The following is a 20417-nucleotide window of genomic DNA, read 5'->3' as shown; positions in this document are numbered from 1 at the left end:
AGCAGCCCGGGGATCCCCGGGGGACTCGTTTCACCTTCGGTGATGCCCACGTTTGCTAGAGAAATGTAGTGACATCTCTGCAGCCCTACAACTTTATCTTTCTTGTGCCCTGGCGTTTCTTTTGAGCGCTGAAGGTGCGTGTTTGTAATCGCTGCACCCCGGGGCCATTAGAAGAGTTGATTCAGCAGGAGGATAATTGATCTTTTCTAGGCTGGCAGAGAAAAAAGCAAGTGGCCTCCTTGCTCTGGGGCTGTGTGCTGCTCGCTTGGTCTCCCGAGAGCATCCCCATGCACAGGCCGTGCTTTGGGGGTGCCGGGAGGAGCTGGCACAGCAGTATTCTTGGGCTGCCTCCAAGCCCAGATGGTGACGTTCCCTCTTGCTGTGGCACTTGTGTTGGGGACGCACTGTGGCCTCTCCCAAGCCTGCCTGTCACACTGGGTACCGGCCCTCCCGTTTGCCCATGCTCAGCATCTACTTTATGAGGTGCTCAGGGGTACGCTGAGCGCAAAGGAGCTTCCCAGGCCCGGAGCAGGGACCCTCCCCAAATCTAGCGGCATCACAAGAGCCAGCAGGCTGGTGAAGGGGAAGGCTGTGAACAGAAGGCAGCATGGAGCAAAGGGATGCGGTGACCAGCTGAATGCTGCTTTGGAGGAACCCCATGGGGTAGACGCTCAGCTGCAGGAGGCCTGGTTGTGCTGAATGCATGTTGGAAAATTCTTCTGCTGCAGCCGCATATGCATCTGGAGAGCCACAACCCCGACACCAATTTCCCAAAGACTTCATACTGCACCAAGAGCAACACGCTGATGCTGTAGCCTGCAGCCTGGGGACACGCTCTGCCCAAAGCAATGAGTGGCACTGGTGCGCTTAGAAGGAACATTGTCCTCCACCAGCCCTGAAAGCTCCTGCTGCTCCCAAGAAAGTGAGGACTGAACTGAACAGGCTTATTTCCCTTGTGCTATGTGATTTCTGTCAAGATGCTGGCAGTTTGCTCTAGCACCTGGGAGGGCTGGGACGGGTGCTGGGGACTGTGGGACAGGCTTGTCCTCACCACCGATGCTGGGGCATGTGTCTGGGCTGGCACTGCAGCACACGGTGAGGCACAGGGACAGGTTTGTAGTGTGTCCAGAGGCAAGGGAGGCTCAGTGACAAGCTAACAGCCCACCTGGGACTCATTCCTTGGGTTAGGGGCTCTCAGCACCCACCTGCCCTCCTAGGGAAACAGATTCGGGTGCAAAAGGGCCAAACCCTGCTCCTGGGGCTGCTTTTTCCCAGGACCACTGGCATAGAACATGTGTGGCAGGACTGTTTTGGGGAGGTTTGGACATCCGCATTACTGTGACTGCTTTGGGAGTTTTGCATGCCTTGGCACATACCCAGTGTCTGGGGGAAAAACTGGGAGGGTTAGAGGGCAGTCAGGTGCCACAGGGCTGAGTAGGGCTGGGAGGAGAAAGGCAGAGCATGGTCTGTATCACTGTGGATCAACGGATCCATTCTCATCCCCACCTAAAACTTTCCTTACTGCCCTTCATCAGACCCTGGGGGCTTTTACACATCTCATGGCACCTTGGGCTTGAAATACAGGGACAGGGATCCCCTGTGGATCAGCCCCCAGTGAGGGCTGTAAGCTGGGACACAGCAGACCAGAATCCTTCCCCTCCAGATGAAGAAACGGGGGTGCTGTGAGAGCCGTGGCGTGCAGCCATCTCTGGGGTCAGACCTCACCGTGCTCGGTCCTCCAGAGCTGCACAGCCCTCAGCTCTCCCCACCCTTGGCCAGGCTTGCACTGGGTGAGAGCCCCGTGCAGGGCAGCTGAGGGCTGGTTCCCCTATGGAACCTCAGGGCTGCAGGGACACAGCAGACCAGAATCCTTCCCCTCCCCATCCACACCATCCTCCCTGTTCACAGCTCTACTCTGCTTGCTGTCTTTGCAGGAGAAGAAAGGCCAGGAGGTTAAGAAGGGTCCGGAGGTGGAAATTCCAAAGCTGGACAAGCTGCTTAACCTGGTGAGAGAGCCAGAGAACAAGACAGAGGAGTGAGTGGGGAGAATGATGGCTTTGCTGGGAGTCACCTGCCAAACAAGCCCGGCTTTGATGGCTGGCTGCTTGGCAGGCAAGCCACGGGCCCTGTGCCGCCCGCTCTTTGCATAGCGGGAACACTTCATCTCCGTGCCCAGACGAATAAACAGGGGTGCTGTGAGAGCCGTGGCGTGCAGCCATCTCTGGGTCGGACCTCACCGTGCTCGGTCCTCCAGAGCTGCACAGCCCTCAGCTCTCCCCACCCTTGGCCAGGCTTGCACTGGGTGAGAGCCCCGTGCAGGGCAGCTGAGGGCTGGTTCCCCTATGGAACCTCAGGGCTGCAGCTCGTGGTAGCCAGTCCCACCGTGAGTGGTGGCCAGAGAGAATGAATGCTGAGCTGCAGCCCCACAGCCAGTTGTGGGATCAGCTGTGCACAGCCCCCTGGATTTTGGGGTGGTAGCCTAAGCCAGAGAGTGGCTGGGGTCCTGGCCTGTCCCCCCCACGGCCACTCTTCTGTGGCAGAGGAACATGCCGTCTCTGCAAACAAGGTACCTCAGCAGCTGCCAGCCACCAGTTTTGGGATGCTCACAGCTCCCCTCTCCCCAGGGGGGCTCGGCTGCCTCTGCCCAGTTGGTAGCTGCGGTAACGACTGGGCGCCGGGGTTTGCAGAGCCTCCCCATCGCTCTGGTGCTTTGCGGCAGAGGGATTAGCTGCTAGGTGGCTGCGGTGGCAGCAGGCGCTGTGGTGGCCTCACCGCATGCTGATGAGCAGGGACGGGCTGTCACCGCTGGAGCCTTGTGCACAGCTGTTGGGACTGGGGACCAGAGGCACTCGTTCCACCAGGCAGGGGTGGTGGCAGGGTTCCTCCCTCTGCTCCGCTGGCCTGCGTCCCCTGCAAGAATCCCTGCAACCTAAGGCTGTGACATGGAAACTCTCTGGTGCCTCTAGCACTGGGGCTGGTGCGTGCTCCTTGCTGACAGACATGCTGCAGACATGAAATATCCACCCAGGTTCCTCACTCAGCATTTAAAAGCTACGGATGGATGTAGACATGAGCCCTTCCTTGTCACCATCACCCAGCAAACTGCCCGCAGTCCTGCAGGGACATTGGCCACTGGCCCTGGGACAGCTGCTCCTCAGCCCTGCGGGATGGGCACGACACACTGCCTCCCCCAAATTTTCCAGGGCAGAGCTCAGAGACGCCACCTGGGTCCTACAATCAGTTTATTAGTCTAGTAAAAACACGGCTGCAAAGGGATGCATTAGCTATACCTGACATGGGGAGGAACCGCAGGCTCTGCCCAGCCTGACCAAGCCCACACAGGGACCGTGGCCGGCCTCCCTCCCAGCACAGCCCACCCCTCTATCCCCATATTGCAGTGGCTGCGCCAGCAGGGACCTTGGCTATTGCTCAGCTCTGGGGTGGGCAGGGCAGAGCCCTCCGGAACCCACAGCCCTGCAGGCAGGGCAGGCGCAGGCAGCTGCCGGGCTTGGAGACAAGCCAGACTGCCAGCATCCCTCCCCACAGAGCCCCTGTGGTCCCCGGGGAGCAACGGGGCTGGAAGACCCTTCAGTGCTGTTTGGCCAGGCACCCTCATCTCTCCCTGTGTCTCCCACCTCCCCAGCAAAAAGCCATCCCAGGCTGCTCTAGACATGGGTGGGGATGCCAATGGGGGTACATCTGCTGCCTGCAGGCAGGTCGAACCCCACCAGCTGACCTCAGCTGGGAGCAGGCAGGAGGGCAGGCAGGGACACGCAGCCAGCGAGAAGGGCCATTTGCCTGGCAGTGTTAGTGCTAACGCTGGAGAGGACTGACAGACAGACCAGGGACAAACAGACAGACCATGCAGACCCTCTCATGGCTCATTAAACTGCCTGCCGGAGCAGACGGGTGCCAAATGCCCTTCTGAGGCTGTGGCTACACAGCACCCCAGGGCCATCCCCAAAGACACCCGAACCCGCTCTGCCGGTGGGACCTGCTCGGGGGCAGGCGCCTGTGCCAGCCCTGCTGTGAGCCCCTGACCGGCCCTGCTCAGGTCCGCGACACGGTGACCACTGGCCTGGGCCATGAACACGGGGTGTGCTTGAGGGCAGAGCGCCTGCTGCGCTCGCTGACACCTGGAACAGGCAGAATTGTCCCTGTAGCACGTCCCCAGCCGCTCTCGCTCCACCCCCATGGTCACTGTGGGCATCCACAGGGACTTCACACACCAAAACCATGCAGGCAACAGGCTATGCCCCACATTGTGGCCCCTGAGAGCAGCTTGACATCCCCTTTGCTCTCATCCTGCCCCATCCAGCACCCCAGTCCCAGCACAGGCATCCAGGCTGGTGTGGCGCCTTCGGCACAGCCGGTTACTCAAGTCCCCAGGCAGCTCAGGGCTGCAGCAGGTACTTCTCTTCGTTCCTTGCCTCATCCACATCAGAAGCTGGGCTCTTCCTGGGGCACGAGGGGGTCCTGCAGGCCTTGCAAAGGATGAGGAAGAGGATGAGGATGAGCAATACGATAACACAGTTAAAAGAAATCGCTACAACCGCTCCGGTGGAGAGAGCAGCCCCCATCACCGCTGTCCCACAGGAAAAGGCAGAGCCCACAGCTCGGCCCCACGCATGGGATACCAGTGCAGCGATCGAGCGTGCAGCCTCCACCCGCTGGCATTGGCAGGGGACAGAAGGGATGGTGGTGGTGCCGGTGATGGAATGGGGCTGGGGCCAGGCAGGCAGCAGGACGGCGTCACCCGTTTGGCCACTCGCAACTGTCCTGGCTTTGCTGCACCGCTGGGAAGGGTTGAACAGAGATCTTCCTCAGCCTCCTCTCCTCTGGCAGGTCGGTGGGGACACGGGGTCTCTTCTCCTCTCTCCTGCACCTGGAAGGGAGAAAGTCATGGTCACCACCAGCACAAATAGACTGGCTGCCCAAGCTCCTCAGGAAGGGCTGTGGGGACACCACTGGGCAGCAACTCAAAGGCCTCTGATGGGATTTGGAGGCTGCAGCAGCTCCCAAGTCAGCTGCTGTTTGGGGGGACCTTTCCAACGCCCCACACCCCAGCTGTCCCCCCCGCCTCCTGCAAGGGCCACCAAGCTGGAGGTGTCCTCAGTGGGAGACCCATTACTTCATCCCGGACCAAACCTCCCTGCCTGGGACATTCCCGAGCTGATTTTTGGCAGACTGAGCCCAGCTCTTGTCCCCTCTCTGCGTTCCTCCTGCTTTTCCTGCCGCCTGGACTTCTCCGTGAGGTCCCGCACCCCAAAACGGGGCGAGCACCTGGACGGGCAGCAGGTGGGGGGGCCGAGGCAGCCCCCCTTGTGCATTTTACTCAGGCCAGGCTGAGCTCCTATGCTGGGGGTCCCCGTTCCCGCTGCGGAACGGGACACTGACGGAGCCCTCGGCCCGCAGCGGCGCACCGGGCAGCAGCAACAGGTCCCGCCGAACCCGCCCGCCCGTCGTGGGGCTCCGGCCTTACCTACCTGCCACCGCTCCCAGAACCGCCGGGACCCCGCCGGCGGGCGGGCAGCGCTGCCGGAGCCGGGGCCCGGTGCGGAGCGGGGTCCCGGAGCCGTGTCCAGGCGCAGAGCGCTGTGCCGGCGCCGGGCCCCGGTGCGGGGTCGCGGTGCGGAGCGGTGCCCGGTGCCGGTGCGGACCCAGGCGCGGTCCCGCCGCCTCCGGCCGCGCAGCGGGCGCTGCAGCCCCGCGCGCTGCCCGCTCCCTCCCGCCGGCACAGGAGGGCGGGCCCTGCCGGCGCCCCGCCCCGTCATTGGTGGCCGCCCCCCATCGCTCTCGCGCCATTGGGCGAGCCCGCGGCTCAGGACCCGCCTCCTCGGACGGCGCCCACGTGAGGGGCGGGGAGCGGCGCCGGGCAGCGCGCGCTCTGCCGGCCCGGACCCGGACCGTGCGGTGTGTCCGTACGGCTCTGTGCCCGCTGCCCTGTCCCTCCGGCCTGTACCGCCCTGCCCGTGCCGTTCTGTCCCTCCTGCCCGTGCCGCCCTGCCCGTACAGCTCTGTCCGTAAATCTCTGTCCCTCCTGCCTGTACCGCCCTGCCCGTGCAGTTCTGTCCCTCCTGCCCGTGCCGCCCTGCCCGTACAGCTCTGTCCGTAAAGCTCTGTCCCTCCTGCCTGTACCGCCCTGCCCGTGCAGTTCTGTCCCTCCTGCCCGTGCCGCCCTGCCCCGTCTGCCCTGTCCCATCCCCGCTGCCCGTACCGTCCCTCTTGTCCTGTCCCTGCTCCCTGCCCTGCCCGTGCTGTTTTTCCGCCCTGCCGTTCCGATCACCCTCTGCTACCCTGCTTGTCCTGCCCACGGTGCTGTGTCTGCCCTCCTGTGTAGTCTTGTCCTGCCTGTGCCGCCTTATCCTTGTTCTGCCTGCCCTGCCCGTGCTGCCTTCCCCGCGCTGCCCCTGCCTGCCCGGCCTGGTCCTGGTCCTGCTGCCTTGTCCTGACCGAAACCACCTGCTGCTGCCTGCCCTGCGCGCACACACTCACCCGGCACCCTGCACGCAGGGGCGGGTGGTACTGAAGACGGAGCAGCCAGGGCTGGGCTGGGCTGGGGTCCCTGCCTGGACACAGGGCTGCAAGCAGGCAGGGGGTGGGCACAGGCAGCACTCCAATCCGTGGAGGTGGGGGGGACAGGTCATTTAGGGACATTCAGTGTCCTGGGAATCTGGGCAGCAGAAGCCTCATAGGCACAGCCGGCTACTCCTCGTCCTGTCCAGTGGGAAACTGAGGCACAGGACAGCACACACCTGCTGAGCCACAACCGCCAGCCTACATATGGGGACTGGAGCTGGAGGTGCTCTGGTGTGGGAAAGGAGGGATGCTCCTGGTGAAGGACAGACAGGGCACGGAAGGGAGGTGGCTGGGGGGCACACAGGACTCTCCCCACAGCTGTGCAAGCTCCTGGAGACACCCAGGGCCCAGCACCTGCAGCTGCTCTGAAAAGCCACAGCTGGGCCTGGTGCAGTGGGCAGCTGCTCCCTCTCCAGCCCTGGGGAAGGAAAGCTCCGGTGCAGCTGGGGCTGCAGCACCCAGAAGGGAGATCTGCCGCAGTCAGCCGAGGTAACTTCCGTACAGCAGAACAATAAAAATCGTTTTCCAGCTTTGATGAGGTGTCAAACATGCCACTGACACGAGGGAGGATCACACAGGCTGTCTGAGGATCCGTCTCTCTGCTCTGAGGGTGTTTTTACAGTAAACAAACACATCGGTTGCTGCAATGTCAGAAGCTGTCTGATCAGACACTCAAACATCTTTCCTTGGCATTTATGGCTAATTCACTAATTAGTCAAGAAAAGCAGTCTCCTCCTTTGGTGCAAGGGAGCAGCAGCTGGAAATAGCACCAAGATTCATCAGCTTAACTCTGCCCTGTTCCCAGGTTTCACCTGCGCTGTCAGAGCAGAGAGCTCTGGCTGTTTCCCCAAGCACCTTGTAAACTGTGGTGACAACAGCTGGGCAGAGTGCAACAGGACCTCCAGAATGGGAGGACAAGGAGCATAAACCTGGCAGTGTCCCAGCTCGTGCTGATGTGAGGCAAACGCCCGCATGCTGTGTGAAAGGGTGAAGGCTTGTCCGTGAAGACATCAGGTAGCACGGGTAACACACCTCTCCCTGCTCCCCCAGTTTAGGTAAAACCCATTCTCCAAATGCTTGTTTTCTGTCAACCGGACAAAAGCAGAGCATCAGGCCCAGCTGGAGCTCACCAACACAGGCAGCAACCTAGAAGAGCAGGCAGGACAGGCAGCGCTCAGGACACAGTGTGAGCCAGGGCTGTTCTGGGCAGAGCTCAGTCTGGCACAGGGTACAGAATTTTCTTCCTGTCCAGCGTTACTGACCAGCACTGCTACAGAAAGGAAACTTATGCAAAAAAAAGTATGCTCTCTTCTGTGCCTCAGCAGCATTTGGGTCAAAGTGTTTTTGAGACTGCAGTTCTAGTGGGTTCAAAAGAAAAGAAAGAATAGCAAAAAGCTTCCCAGAAAAAAAAAAAAAAGTCAACACAAACCAACCTCCACCCTTCTTGGATATTAAAGGTGAACGGCCAATGCAGGAAGAAAACCCTCCCCCCACATCAGGGTGCATTTACAGTTGAGAGAGGAAAAACTTGCAGGTCCTCTCCCCCTCCAGGAGAGCTGAAAGAGCAAAGTTGCAGCCGGCAGCCGCAGCCACGCTCACAGGGTGACCTCCAGTGGGAGGAGGAAGACATGACAAACTTCATGTTACATGAAAACTTTATTTTAAACCTATTTTGTGTATTATAAAGGCGCAGAAAGGGGAAAGAAAGCTTACCATTACCACCACCCCAGAGCACTCACGCAGCAACAAGATTTCCGGCTGGTTATGACATGAGTCAACTCATGCCACTTTGGCAGAGAGATGTAACCGTCAGCTCCACCCAGGCAAAAGGAGGACGGAAAGGGCGTGACATGCGCACAATCGCAGATGGAGTTGTGTCCTGGCAGTCCTACATTCAAACCGCCCAACAGGCTCAGCAGCACACAGACTTTCAGGCACAGAAGTTGTCGACCCAGCCCCGTGCCCCACTGCCCACTCTCAGGAGCTTCAGCGATGCAGGCAGCAGCCAGGGGAATCCCCATCGGGTCTCGTATGTCCTCTGTACCGCAGCAAGAGTCACTTCCACCTGCCACAGCAGTGGGCACCTCGCATGTGTGGCCACTACCCCGAGCAGCCAAAACCCTGCAGCAAGCAGCTGTTCCATGTGGCTCAGCGACAAGACATCAACAGTCCTTGCTCAAGCAGAGATGACTCCTGTCTCTCCTGAAACGCACGCTAAGGAGCACAGCCTGGCAGCCTTTGACAAGAGAACTTGTCAAAACACAGTTTTAGACAGCTACAATCACATCCATTTTGAAACTGTTAACTTCTCCTGCCCTCCCCTAACAACTCCACAAGCCTCTGTGTTCAGCAGCAGCTTCCCAGCCACAGCAGCTGGCTTGTTGCCATAACCACCCCAAACTACAGCCAAACACAGAGTGGGTGTCTCAGGACTTGGCGCAGGACTCCCCGGGCGCTCCTCCAGCGGGACGAGCGTGCTTTCCCATGCTGCCAGCTCCCCTGCCTCCACCCTGCTTCCTCTTCACCTGGCCCTGGGAGTCCGCTTTGAGCGTCTCGATCCAAAAAGTATCAAAGGAGCCTGGAGCCTGGTATCCTGGCTCCTGGGGATCGAGGGCGTCCTTGCTGAGTAGGACACATATGGCAGGAATGTTTCTCTTCACTGTCAAGGCATCGAGGCCTGCCTCAGGCACAATGGGTTCCCAGATCTCTTCGATCTGTTTGAAGAGCACTTTGGTGATCTGGTGCAGCTCTTTGAGCCTTCGTTTCATGATTTCCACACAGGTAATGGTCTTGCTGACGGCCTTGCCCGAGCCAGTGAAAAGGATCTGCCTCACTGAGTCCAGCTCCATCTTGCTAATGGCATAGCTCATGAGATTTCTGATTTTGCTCCCATCCTTCACCTTCATTTCAATAATATCGGGGGGCAGGTCAGTGAAAGGAAGAGGACAAGGTTTCTCCACAATTTTGGTCTTCTTATAGTTCTCCATTCTGCAGTGTTGAAAGGAAAACAGATCCATTAACAGAAACACCCACTAAACTGGCTGCACGAAGAAACTCCCACTCCAGTTAGATGCAACCTTTCCTCTAAAGGGCACTCTGAGCTATCAGAGTTGGGGATCCTGAAAAAAACACACCCCAAAAGATCAGTACAAATGCGCTGCTCATGCTGAGGAGTCACTTGTACGCCAGTGTTCCTCAGCACATACCTACAGCATGAACACTGCTACTGCGCAGCCTGGGCCACAACACACAGGCGGTGAAATTAAGACAGCTGGCGCTGTGGGCCTAAGCAGGAGCAGAAAATACAAGTGAAAACAGAGAACAAATGGGTGAGCTGAGGTTATCAGGAACAGAAGACAGGGGGATACTGACCACAGCTGCACCCCGTGAGACGCATCAGACTGTGCACACGATGAATCCAGGCACAGCTCACCTGCAGCAGCTCAGGTATGTTGCAGACACAGGCTCATGGGGCTCTGAGCCTCATGACTGGCCAGCCCAGCTGTAAGGCCAGGGACTGGAGACTTGATGAAACAGGGCAGGTCACAAGGGAGACAGCAAGTCATGGGTTACAGGCAGGGGACACGGGACCAGGAAGAAGCAGGACAACAGAAAGGCACATAATGAACGAAAAAGCAGCTCTCTGATGGAAAGTAAACGAAGACAGGTTCAGTTTTGGAGCTTCCCTCTCTGCCAAGACAAGGTCCCTCTACACCACCTTCCTTACCGATGCCTGCCTAGTCTGCACACGATACCCCACTCCCCTACACAGAAAACACAAGGTACCCAAGAATGTAGCACTAAAGCCCTGCAGGCTCGTGAGCCCTGTTTCACCCAGAGCCAGCACCTTGCACTCCATCCCCTTTGCAGACAGGGCAGGTCAATGCCCCTCTCTGTCTGTCCCCCGAGGCCGTGGCTCCCAGCACGGGCTCCGCCGGGGCAGAGCAGCAGCAGGCTCTGCTATAGGGGCTGTGGACACGGCTGCGACAGGCGATGCGGGCAGCCAGAGCACGGCGGGAAGGCAGAGCTGCCCGCTGTCCGCGCTCGGAAAGCCCAGGCACTGCTAGGCGGGGGGGACGGGTGAGAGGGCTCGGAGAAGCCACTGCTGCGGGGATGGAGGGCAGACGAGGCTAGCGCCACATGGAAGGGAACGCGCGGGGGGCAGAACAAGGTCCGGCTACCACGGAATCACGGAATGTCAGCGACTGCAAGGGACCTCAAAAGATCATCCAGTCCAATTCCCCCGCCGGAGCAGGAACATCCAGATGAGGTTACCGGGTCGGGGGAAGCCAGGCCGCTGCTGGGGGGAATAAAGCGGGCGGAAGGGCCGCGCTATGAGGGCCTGTGGGGAGGCCGAGCTGCACTACAGGGTCCCACGGAGAGGTCAGATGCCCATACAGAGTCCCGAGAGGGGGCCGGGCTGCACTATATGTGCCTGCGGGGCGGCCGGGCCTCGCTATAGCGGGATGGGGTGCGGGAGCGACTCTCACCTACCGCCTCCTCAGCGTCCCCTCACGGCAAGATGGCGGCCGGAAGGGGCGGGCGGAAGCTGAGGAGGAGCGGTGGGCGGGGCTCCGCGTGACCATGACGTCAGAGCGGCGAACCGGCCGTCAGCAAGGGAAGTTTCCTGCACCGTGTGCGGGGGCAGCTGCGGGATCCGAGTGACAGCCCCGCCGCTCCTGCCCGAGTGACAGCCCCGCCGCTCCTGCCCGCCCCGGTCCGAGCGACAGCCCCGCCGCTCCTGCCCGCCCCGCCCCGGCCCGAGTGACAGCCCCGCCGCTCCTGCCCGCCCCGCTCCGGCCCGAGTGACAGCCCCGCCGCTCCTGCCCGCCCCGGCCCGAGTGACAGCCCCGCCGCTCCTGCCCGCCCCGCCCCGGCCCGAGTGACAGCCCCGCTGCTCCTGCCCGCCCCGGCCCGAGTGACAGCCCCGCCGCTCCTGCCCGCCCCGCCCCGGCCCGAGTGACAGCCCCGCCGCTCCTGCCCGCCCCGCCCCGGCCCGAGTGACAGCCCCGCCGCTCCTGCCCGCCCCGGTCCGAGTGACAGCCCCGCCGCTCCTGCCCGCCCCGGCCCCGGTCACAGCCACCCCGTGTTCCCAAGGTGGGCAGCCCCCAGGTCCCCCTGCCGCGGGCGTCTCCGTGCGCACACGTCGTTCCTGAAGCAGCCTCGCGGTGCTCGCGGCTGTCACAGAATCACAGAATGTCCGACCAGGAGGAGCGGGCATTAAGAAGAGTGCGACCAGCTGGTGGAGGGAGGTTGTCCTCCCCCTCTGCTCTGCCCTGGTGAGGCCACATATGGAATTCTGGGCTCCCCAGTTTCAGTAACTCCCAGCAGTGGGCTACAAAGATGATTAAGGGTCTGGAGTGCCTTTCTTATGAGGAGAAACTGAGAGAGCTGGGTCTGTTCAGCCTGGAGAAGAGAAGCTGGGAGGGGATCTTTTCAATGTCTATAAATCTGAACAGTGGGTGTCAAGAGGATGGGACCAGACTCTGGTGCTCAACAATAGCATAAGGGACAACGGGCACAGACTGAAGCACAGGAGGTTCCATCTGAATGTGAGCAGAAACTTCTTTACTTTGAGGTGCCAGAGGCCTGGACCAGGCTGCCCAGAGAGGCTGTGGAGTCTCCTTCTCTGAAGACATTGAAACCCACCTGGACACATTCCTGTGTGATCTGCTCTGGTGAACCTGCTTTAGCAGGTGGGTTGGACTGGATGATCTCCAGAGGTCCCTTCCAACCCCAAACATTCTGTGATTGTGTAACATCAAGTCCCAGCCCAGTCCCAGCCATGCTCCCAGGCACCCACAAGGAGCTAGGGACTCTCTGCAGGCTGGCAGCCCCACCGCTGTGTGCCCAGGGGTGAGCTTGCTGACCAAGGGCCACTACAGGAATAGCCAGGCTCCACTGGGCTGCCCTGCTGGGATCCTGCCCTGTTCCTGCAGGGTCCCAATCCATACACAGCTGGTCCATGTCTCAGCCAGCAGGAGGGTTTGGGACCCTTCCAAAAGCACCACTTCAAACTCAGAAAGATCGTTGTGCCAGGAGAAACTCCGGGATATGGCCAGAGGAGGCACAGCACAACTCACAGCCCTCTATGGAGGGGAAAGGGATGGCCACGGGCTCTGGCTTGCAGCAACCACCCAGGGGGGCGGGTGGGATAAAGGCAAGAGCTGCTGCCTCCTCCCAGCGCAGGGATGGGAGAACAGCCTGACAGAAAAGCCCAGTCTGGCTGGATTCTGCTGGCACAGGCAGCTCAAGTGAACGGGAAGAGCCATAAGACCATGTGCCACTGGGACTGGACAGGATTTACCTTTCCTTGCCAGTGATTTCATCCAGCCTTGGGCAAACTCCTGCAGGCTGCCACGAGGCATCCAGAATTCACTGCCTGGGGAAGACCACGCAGGGAGGGACAGTCCGTGCCACAGCTGCACCCAGGGGAGGAAGAGACAAGCCAGTTAGCGCTTCAGGACTTTACTGCTGTCCACAAAAAGAGCGGAAAGGGGGTTTTAAATATGTTACAAACAAAAATGTATTGCAGGGAAGTGCACGGTTTGCAAACAGTGGCATATTGAAGGAGTAGTGTGGCTTCAATTCAAGGCCAAGACAGCTCAGCCACAGAGCCAGCGTGCTTCCCGAGAGCCTGCAATGTCACTTGCAGCATGCTCACGCTGAGTGGGTAGATGCGGAGACAAGGGGGTGTGCGCCATTCAGTGGCCTCTCCAGAGAGACCCAAGGCCAGCAGAGTCTCCTCCATTACTCTGCTGCAGGTTTGGCTTCCTTGGCTGCTTCCAGCTGCGTCAGTATTTCATTCCACTGGATAAACTGCTTGGAGAGAAGCAGGGTCTGGATGTGACTCTTAAGGAAAGAGACATGGAAACTGCAGGGAAGAAAGCAAGGTCGGAGCACCTTGGTAGCCCGACAGCACCGTTACAATCCCAGTTCCTTTGGAGACGAAGAGGCCTGGGACACCAAGCTGTAGAAAGCCTGCATGGACTCAAACCATCCTCTGGCTCTGCTCCTGACAGGAGTCAGACAGCGACACAGGTGTCACCATGTCAAGAAGTGCATTGGCCATTAAACCCTGAGGCTGGGGACTGCAGGCTTCCAGCAATATCTGATGGGGTAAGGCAGCCCAGGAGACAAGCGGGCAGTTCAGCTGTGTCAGGCCCAAGGCTCAAAGGATACCATTTTGTTGTAGTCTTCAAGGAGCTTCTTGACACCGTTGGTGAGATCTTGACGCTGTTCCTGTGAAGAGGAAAGCATCAGTGAGCATGCAATAACTCAGCTGAAGGACACGTGTCATCCCAGTCCCTGACAGCACAGGGGGAAACTCATCCAAGGCCAGTACTGAGATTAGAGCTCAGGTCCTGGCTGTGGCCACTCACTGCAGCGTTTCAACAGTCAAGAGAAAGGTTACAAACGCTCAAGCACATGAAGCACCCAAGCCCCTGGGCTTGCAGGAGTGCCTGCCTGTTCTCAGCCAGCATCCATGCTTTGCTTGCTCCAGAACAGAAACTCACATCAAAATACTGAAAGGGGGCAGTAGGTGCTGTCCAGCTCATTCATCACTGGCTCCAGGAGCACTCAAATGAGGAAGGAAAGGGTGAAGTGACAAGGTGACAGTATCAACAGCCTTCCAGGGACTGAGACACTGAAGTGTGCAATGCTTTACCTCAGCGTCCCAGTGAAAGGGGGAATGCCAGCTGGTTAAACCCACCGCCATTTATTAAGTGTTAATCAAATCTCTGTTTTGAGCAGCGTCATGGTACACAAAACACTTGTCCAACTCAGACTCAATTGTCAAAAATCCTGGCTACATCCCCCGAAGTTCTTAAATTTCTTTAAGACTGCACTACGAATATCCCGGGATTGAAAAAAAACTGCTATAAATTAGCAACTTAAGCTGAGTTGTCAGTACAGCCACTAACAAATGGTTCTTCCTCCCTGCTAGTGAAGACTGTCAAAAACATTCAGGTTACCTGCTGCTGTATGTGGATTTGAGAGAGTCGCTGTAGTTTGGCTGCATGGTCAGGAACCGCTGAAAGCAGAGAACAGAAATCCATTTTGTTTGTTTTTCATCACATGACATAAGATTGCAAAATAAAGACCATTCCTTCTGCACAAGCACGTCACAGCAGAACTTCACTCACTGAATGCAAGCACCACACACCACAAACACACCTTTTACACCACACAAAACCCTGAGCTAGCCTGTACACTAAATACCAAGTTTATTTGCTAACTGCTTCTGGATGGTATGAGTTAGGGAATGCCTGCAGTGAGAACTACAGAGTAAACTACTGGGATGAACGTTAGAGTGAGCAATTAAAAAGACATCTCCACTGGTGCCAGGAGCAGGGATATTCTGGACATAAAATCACTTGTGGGCAGGAGTGGCCTGCTAGTCTCCACCTTCTCTTCAAGCTGCTGCTTCTCACCTGCTTCCTGGCCTATTCTGTCACCTCCTTGACATTGCATGGGATGTTAGAGCAGCTTGAGGGAGGAGCAGACATACTTTCTTTGTACCTATTTCACTCAGACCAGGTTGTGCGCTTAGATGTCCTCTCCTCTAGTCTGAGGCTCGGGAAGAAAAAGGAAAACAGCACAGGCGACAGCTTTGGGGTGGCATTTGTAGCTCAAATTTGCAGAAGAACATGCGTACCTTGGATATTGGTGCTGTCCAAGATGGGCTGGAGGTTCTTCACCTGCTCCAGAAGGGCTGCTCGGGAAGGTATAACCTGCTCCTCTGGTTGGGGAGGGACAAGAAGCAACATCAGTAAATGCAGGACACTGCTTTGGCTTTTCCTGAATACTGGTGAAGTAACTTTTCCAGATGATCTAGCTACACAGAAAGGGGCTTGCTTATGATTTTACTTAGACTTTCATGTTGTTTATCCCGGGATTCTGGTTCACACCAAGTTAAGGCATGAAAATCTCCCCCAAGTTTCATTCGCAGACTACACCAAAACAAGGCCAAACAAAATTTTTTAAGGCAAAGAGGACAAGGCTAGAACATGTTTAAAATACGTCCAAAGGTCTTCCATTTTTGTCACAGCCTAGGGAATACTGGCAGTAGGTAAGGAAAACTGTTCTAGCTCCAGTTTTATTTTTTTTTTTTTTTCAACCTTTTATTAATTCAGGGTTAAACTCATCAATACTGTAAAGATAAGAATGGATAAAACTGCAGCTTGGATGTGCACAAGGAAGCACTAAGGGTGACAGACATCCTTGTACCAACCATCTCTCTGAGAGCTTTAAGGACCATGCCTTGCCAGATCTTTACAACTACAGAAAAGAAATCCATCCCAATCCAGTTTATGAAAAGGACAATTTTTGCAATGCTAAAAAAAAACCCCCAACTGTCTCCCCTAATTTCACACCACACCTGCCAAGATGAATTGCAGCTTCATGGCATCTGGAACAGCCATCCTATCAATGTACTGAGGGTCCAGGTACTTTATTACATCTTCAACTAGAGTGAAAAGCAGGTTTGGAGACAAAAAGCAGGACAGACATTATTGCGTTTACAAGTGCAATTTCCCTCCATGTGGTGTATCAGGTTACTTTGTAAACACTGCCCACTTAGAGTCATTTTTTTTTCAGGTTAAGTTCTATAGCACTTGAAAATACGTGACTTTGGAGCACTGTGACCAAGAACTGACAAATGGCCCAAGTCAGATAACTGCTTCATCACAGCCACTCGCAACACTTGTTTTTTATTTATATAATCATATTAAAGGTGAGTGAAACCTGCGTTTTCCTGCCCTTGAAATAAAACCAGCCAACAGCCCTCTGTCCCTGCCCTTAAAATCATCTACATATACACTGTTTGCATTTTTAGACTGAACAGCCACTGCAGCCTTGGACCACAACAACCCTCCCTACACAGCCTCCTCCTTCTGTGACATCAGGCAGCAAAGCTTGGCCAAGAGGCAGCTTTGCAGGACAAGGCACCACTCCAGTGCCTGCTCCAAATGTCCTCGAATTCAGAGGTGGGTCCCAAGATCCATCCACCAGTGGCTGCATGTGATCCTTTTTGCTCCCACTATGCGCACAGAGTACTGCTGCTCTGTTGTGCCTGAGAAGGCCAAGCATGCAAGAAATCATTTCAGGAGCTCACACTACAACAAACTTCAACGGCTGCTGCTCAGGCAGAGCACAGATACAGACAAACACCAAGCAAATAACAGGTTGCAGCCCCCTGATCAGCTGACTGGGAGAATCCTGAGCAGAAAGGCACCTCATTCAGCTGCATATTTCTGTAACAAATATGCAAAGGCTCAAAATGAAAAGGCCTCACAGGAGGAGAGGAAGAAGGGAATTTTGTTCAGAGGAGCAAAATGCCACACAGGGGTTCTGAGCATTCCCAGCACCTCCGGGCCCCCGAAACCGCTCACTTTTCTTAAATAGAATTTTGATCCTCTCCTTCTTGCCGGCGATATTGCTCAGCGCCACCTGCACCTTCACCAGCTCGTCCGCGACCTGCAGAGGCACAGAGTAAGAGGGCGGGCCTGTCAACGCCCGCCGGGCCTGGGCCTTGCCCCGGGAGGTGGTCGGGCCGGACCCCAGGGCGGACAGAGCCGTCCCTTGCTCGCTGCGGAACCCCCCTCAGCACCTTTCCGGCCCCGTCGCCGCCACCGACGAGCTGCTCCAGCTCCTCCAGCCGCCACTGCAGCCGCTGCAGCTCCGCCGCCCCCGCCGCCATCTCGCCGCCGGCCGGAAGGAGCCGCGCGCCACTTCCGGCTCTCCCCTCCTCGTTGCCATGGCGGCACGTTGCTAGGAGGCGCCGTTGCCATGGAGACGGAGCGGGCCGGGGCGATGGAGCAGGGAGGGTGGAAAGCGGGGAGGCGGCTCCCGGGGAGCGGGGCGGGAGGCGCGAAGCCCCCGGCAGAGGCGAGGAAGGGACGCTGCGGCCGGTCGATGGTGATTTGCACTGCAGAGGGAGGCATGCAGCCCTCTCGCCGCCCCGGGGCTGTCGATCGCTGCTTCTATTCTGGTGCGGTCCTCCAGGAAAGGAGCGCTCAGATGTATTAAAAGAAATTGATATAGCGATCCATGGGCCGCGTGGATGCGGGGCCTTTGAAATCCAGGAGGCTGCCGCAGGCTTTCCCCCAGGCCTCGGCCTGCCTGGGTTCACCTTCCTCTTATTGACCGCTGCACCGAGGCTCACTGAAAAGTGAGATGCTGATGGATGCAGCAGCCAACCCCAGCCCCACCGCTGCCTGCCGCTGCACTCCCAGTAACGTGGATACCTTCAGGGGACAAGATGGATTAACAGTTGAATCGTAGAATCGTTTTGGTTGGAAGAGACCTTGAAGATCGAGTCCAGCTGCTAACACTGGCACTAAACCATGTCCCTAGGAACCTCCTCTATGCATCTTTTAAACATCTCCAGGGGTGTGGCTCAACCACCTCCATGGGCAGCCTGTTCCATGACCTGACAATGCTTTCCATGAGAAAAAAAATCCTAATACCCAATTTGAATCACTCCTGGTGCATCTGGAGGCCATTTCCTCTCATCCTATCACTTGTTACTGGGGAGAAGAGACCAACACGCTCCGTGCTACAACCTCCTTTCAGGTAGTTGCAGACAGCAATAAGGTCTCCCCTCAGCCTCCTTTTCTCCAGGCTAAACAGCCCCAGCTCCCTCAGCTGCTCCTTGTCAGGCTTGTGATCTAGACCTTTCACCAGCTTCATTGCCCTTTTCTGAACAAGCTGATGATAGCAACACCTACGATGAAGTCCAGAGGCTTTCCAAAGTGCAGAAGAAGTTCAAGATCCTTGGAAGCACCTTGTGATGTTCCCTGCAGCACAAGGCTCAGCCTGCTCCTGGTCTGTCATGCCCATGTAACCTCAGCAGTGCCAGGGCTGCCCCAGGTGGGAGGACAGTCCCTGTTCCTCTTGGGCTGTGAGCACAGGGCTGGCTGTTGCATTGCCATGACCCAGGCACCAGAGGAACCTGATCAGGGTCCCAGACGAGGGTCTTAGGCCAAAATCATCTGAAGTGAGTACTTCATTAGCGTGGCTGGCAATGAGGGCTGCATGGCTCTGGGGACCCTCCCAGTGCCCCTTGCCAAGGGAAAAACCCTCTGTGCCCTGAAAAAACTTTAGCCTTCTAGATGTCCTCCTGCAGGGAGCTGTATGGGTCTGCCAGACTGTGGGAGGGAGCTGTGGTGTGGCCCAGGGCCCCAGAAATCCCTATGGCCCCCCAAATCTCTCTGAAGGAGCCGTGTAGAGCACTCAGGCAGGAGGAGCAGGCTGCGGCCCTCTGTGCTCTGCCTTTTTTCCCAGGGATCGATAGCTGGGCTGTGGAAGAGGCATCTTCAGAGAGGAAGAGCTGTGCTTTGTTCTACAAAGGCAACAATTAGAAATGGCTTCATTAGTAGAATTGGCCAGGGGCTGCAGCAGGGACCAGGAGCTGTGTACACACTGCTGCTTTGTGTTTAGAGGGCACTGGGTCTACACTGGCTTGTGCCCAGTTGGATGGGCAGTGCCTACAGATACACAAATCCCCATGCTAGAGAGTCCCAGGTAAAACAACCCTCCTCAAGGTGAGAAATTCAGGCAGTTCTGGGACTTGGGCCCTTGGTGGGGCTTTAGAGTTGGAGGACATGCACCTTTTAGGGTTCCATCCAACTCAGAAGCCTTGGAGCAGGGCTGAAGCCACAGGACTATCTGTGTGCAGCCCAGCACAGAGCACAATGAATCTGTCCCCTGCTCCTTGGGGCTGAGAGGAGGTCTTCAACCTCATCTCCTTGGAATTTGTGGTGGCACACTGATGCCACGGCCACCTGCCTCCAGCCCCATGCTTAGTCTGGATCCAGCTCTCATCTTGCTAGGCTGGATCATCCTCACATCCTCCATCTCCTTCCTCTCGCTCAATTACAGTCCCTGCAGGATGCAAGAAGCGGGCATCGATCATGGCTGGTTACTCAGGTGACAGCAGCTGTGTCCCCGAGCTCCCCAGGGAGCATGGCAACACACATCACCTCCTGAGCTGCGTAACGACTGGGGATGGGGGCCTGCGTGTGCCCTCCCGGCACCCCGCGGCCCTGGTGCTCATTGAGCTGTGGCTGGCTCTGCCAGTCAGTGACAGCGAACACAAGACCCCAATTAAGGCTGCACTGATCCTACTCTGGCTCTGCTTGTCAGGCTGTGCCAGTGCCGTGGGAGCTCTGCACCAAGGCTTGGCTGTCTCACAGCCCTGGCACCCCGACCCCAGAGCTAACACCCTGGGACCATGTGGGGCCACACAGACTCACACACACAGACGCACACACAGATCCCCACTGCATCCTTGTGCACACACCCCCACAACCCATGTTCACACACTCCTTGCCTTCATATCCGCCTACACGTCCCCTTTGGCTGAACATGCCTGGAGCAGCCCTAGGGTCCTCTGAAGGGGTCCCGTGTCCCCTTCGTGCCCCCGACATGCCCAAACACGTCCCCTATGCCCCCCGATGCCGGGTCCGGGGCAGCTGGCCCGGCTGCAGCACCCTGGACAGCGACCGAGCCGCCCGGCTGGGCCCGGGGGTCGGGGTGTCCCCAGAGGCGACCCCTGAAACAAGAGGTTCTGTCCCCTTGGGTGGCAGGGGTGGGTGTGTCCTCATGGCCGCGGTTGGCAGAGGTGTCCGCTCCCATGAGACCCCCCTGTGCCTTTTCTTGTGTGCGGGTGGCTGCATGTGTGTGCACGTGTGAGCATGCACATTTGCACACATATGTGCGAGTGTGACTGTGTGTGAGCGTGCATACACTAGCGCATGTCACTGAGTTTCTGCAAGGGAGCACAGGTGATCTGTGCCTGTGTGGTGATTTAGAGCCCTGTGTGTCTCCATACT

The 20417-nt window shown here is 57.6% G+C and overlaps 4 protein-coding genes across 9 annotated transcripts in view; 1 reads left to right on the top strand and 3 right to left on the bottom strand.

Moving 5' to 3' along the window:
• The window catches only part of DNAI1 (dynein axonemal intermediate chain 1), a 146138-nt gene extending 143937 nt beyond the window's left edge, over positions 1-2201 (top strand). The window contains exon 20 of the mRNA XM_065861043.2: positions 1935-2201. Coding sequence (XP_065717115.1) covers positions 1935-2039 — 105 coding nt within the window. The 3' untranslated portion in view covers positions 2040-2201. The remainder of the gene's footprint in view (positions 1-1934) is intronic.
• A 1023-nt stretch (positions 2202-3224) lies between these two features.
• ENHO (energy homeostasis associated) lies at positions 3225-5836 on the bottom strand. Of its 3 annotated transcripts, none has more exons than XM_065861780.2 (2): positions 5487-5714; positions 3225-4885 (listed from the first exon to the last, which is right to left on the bottom strand). In XM_065861780.2, exon 2 carries the CDS (start codon positions 4578-4580, stop codon positions 4395-4397), a length of 186 nt encoding a protein of 61 aa, XP_065717852.1. In that variant the 5' UTR covers positions 4581-4885; positions 5487-5714; the 3' UTR covers positions 3225-4394. The 3 variants fall into 3 exon arrangements, with proteins under 3 accessions (XP_065717852.1, XP_071658476.1, XP_071658475.1); XM_071802375.1 differs by having other exon boundaries at positions 4580-4885; positions 5483-5836; XM_071802374.1 differs by having other exon boundaries at positions 4580-4885; positions 5487-5789.
• A 2380-nt stretch (positions 5837-8216) lies between these two features.
• Positions 8217-11168, bottom strand: RPP25L (ribonuclease P/MRP subunit p25 like). Of its 4 annotated transcripts, none has more exons than XM_065860872.2 (2): positions 11074-11168; positions 8217-9567 (listed from the first exon to the last, which is right to left on the bottom strand). In XM_065860872.2, exons 1-2 carry the CDS (start codon positions 11163-11165, stop codon positions 9006-9008), a joined length of 654 nt encoding a protein of 217 aa, XP_065716944.2. In that variant the 5' UTR covers positions 11166-11168; the 3' UTR covers positions 8217-9005. The 4 variants fall into 4 exon arrangements, with proteins under 4 accessions (XP_065716944.2, XP_065716945.1, XP_071658274.1 ...); XM_065860873.2 differs by having other exon boundaries at positions 11070-11149; XM_071802173.1 differs by lacking the exon at positions 11074-11168 and adding an exon at positions 10796-11063.
• Positions 11169-13031: 1863 nt separating this feature from the next.
• Positions 13032-17317, bottom strand: DCTN3 (dynactin subunit 3). Its single transcript, XM_065860830.2, has 7 exons — positions 17192-17317; positions 16974-17058; positions 15962-16048; positions 15239-15322; positions 14556-14614; positions 13762-13821; positions 13032-13419 (listed from the first exon to the last, which is right to left on the bottom strand). The coding sequence occupies exons 1-7, from the start codon at positions 17279-17281 to the stop codon at positions 13330-13332; spliced, it is 555 nt and encodes a 184-aa protein (XP_065716902.1). The 5' UTR covers positions 17282-17317; the 3' UTR covers positions 13032-13329.
• Between the last annotated feature and the right edge of the window lie 3100 nt (positions 17318-20417).

The sequence above is a fragment of the Patagioenas fasciata genome, chromosome Z (genome assembly GCF_037038585.1).
Source record: "Patagioenas fasciata isolate bPatFas1 chromosome Z, bPatFas1.hap1, whole genome shotgun sequence".
NCBI classification, from domain to species: Eukaryota; Metazoa; Chordata; class Aves; order Columbiformes; family Columbidae; genus Patagioenas; species Patagioenas fasciata.
This window is presented reverse-complemented; position numbering and strand designations above follow the sequence as displayed.

Bases quoted from the DNA above. Each gene is read 5' to 3' on its own strand.
- RPP25L (XM_065860872.2), bottom strand. From the start codon at position 11,165: ATGGTCACGCGGAGCCCCGCCCACCGCTCCTCCTCAGCTTCCGCCCGC. The intron at 9,568-11,073 runs GTAGGTGAGAGT...TCAACACTGCAG, and splicing joins GAGGGGACGCTGAGGAGGCG to AATGGAGAACTATAAGAAGA.
- ENHO (XM_071802374.1), bottom strand. From the start codon at position 5,774: ATGACGGGGCGGGGCGCCGGCAGGGCCCGCCCTCCTGTGCCGGCGGGA. The intron at 4,886-5,486 runs GTAGGTAAGGCC...TCTCCCTTCCAG, and splicing joins GGTTCTGGGAGCGGTGGCAG to GTGCAGGAGAGAGGAGAAGA.
- DCTN3 (XM_065860830.2), bottom strand. From the start codon at position 17,281: ATGGCGGCGGGGGCGGCGGAGCTGCAGCGGCTGCAGTGGCGGCTGGAG. The intron at 17,059-17,191 runs GTGCTGAGGGGG...GTGCCTCTGCAG, and splicing joins GCGGCGACGGGGCCGGAAAG to GTCGCGGACGAGCTGGTGAA. The intron at 15,323-15,961 runs GTGTGGTGTGAA...CTCCCCAACCAG, and splicing joins GCTGCAATTCATCTTGGCAG to AGGAGCAGGTTATACCTTCC.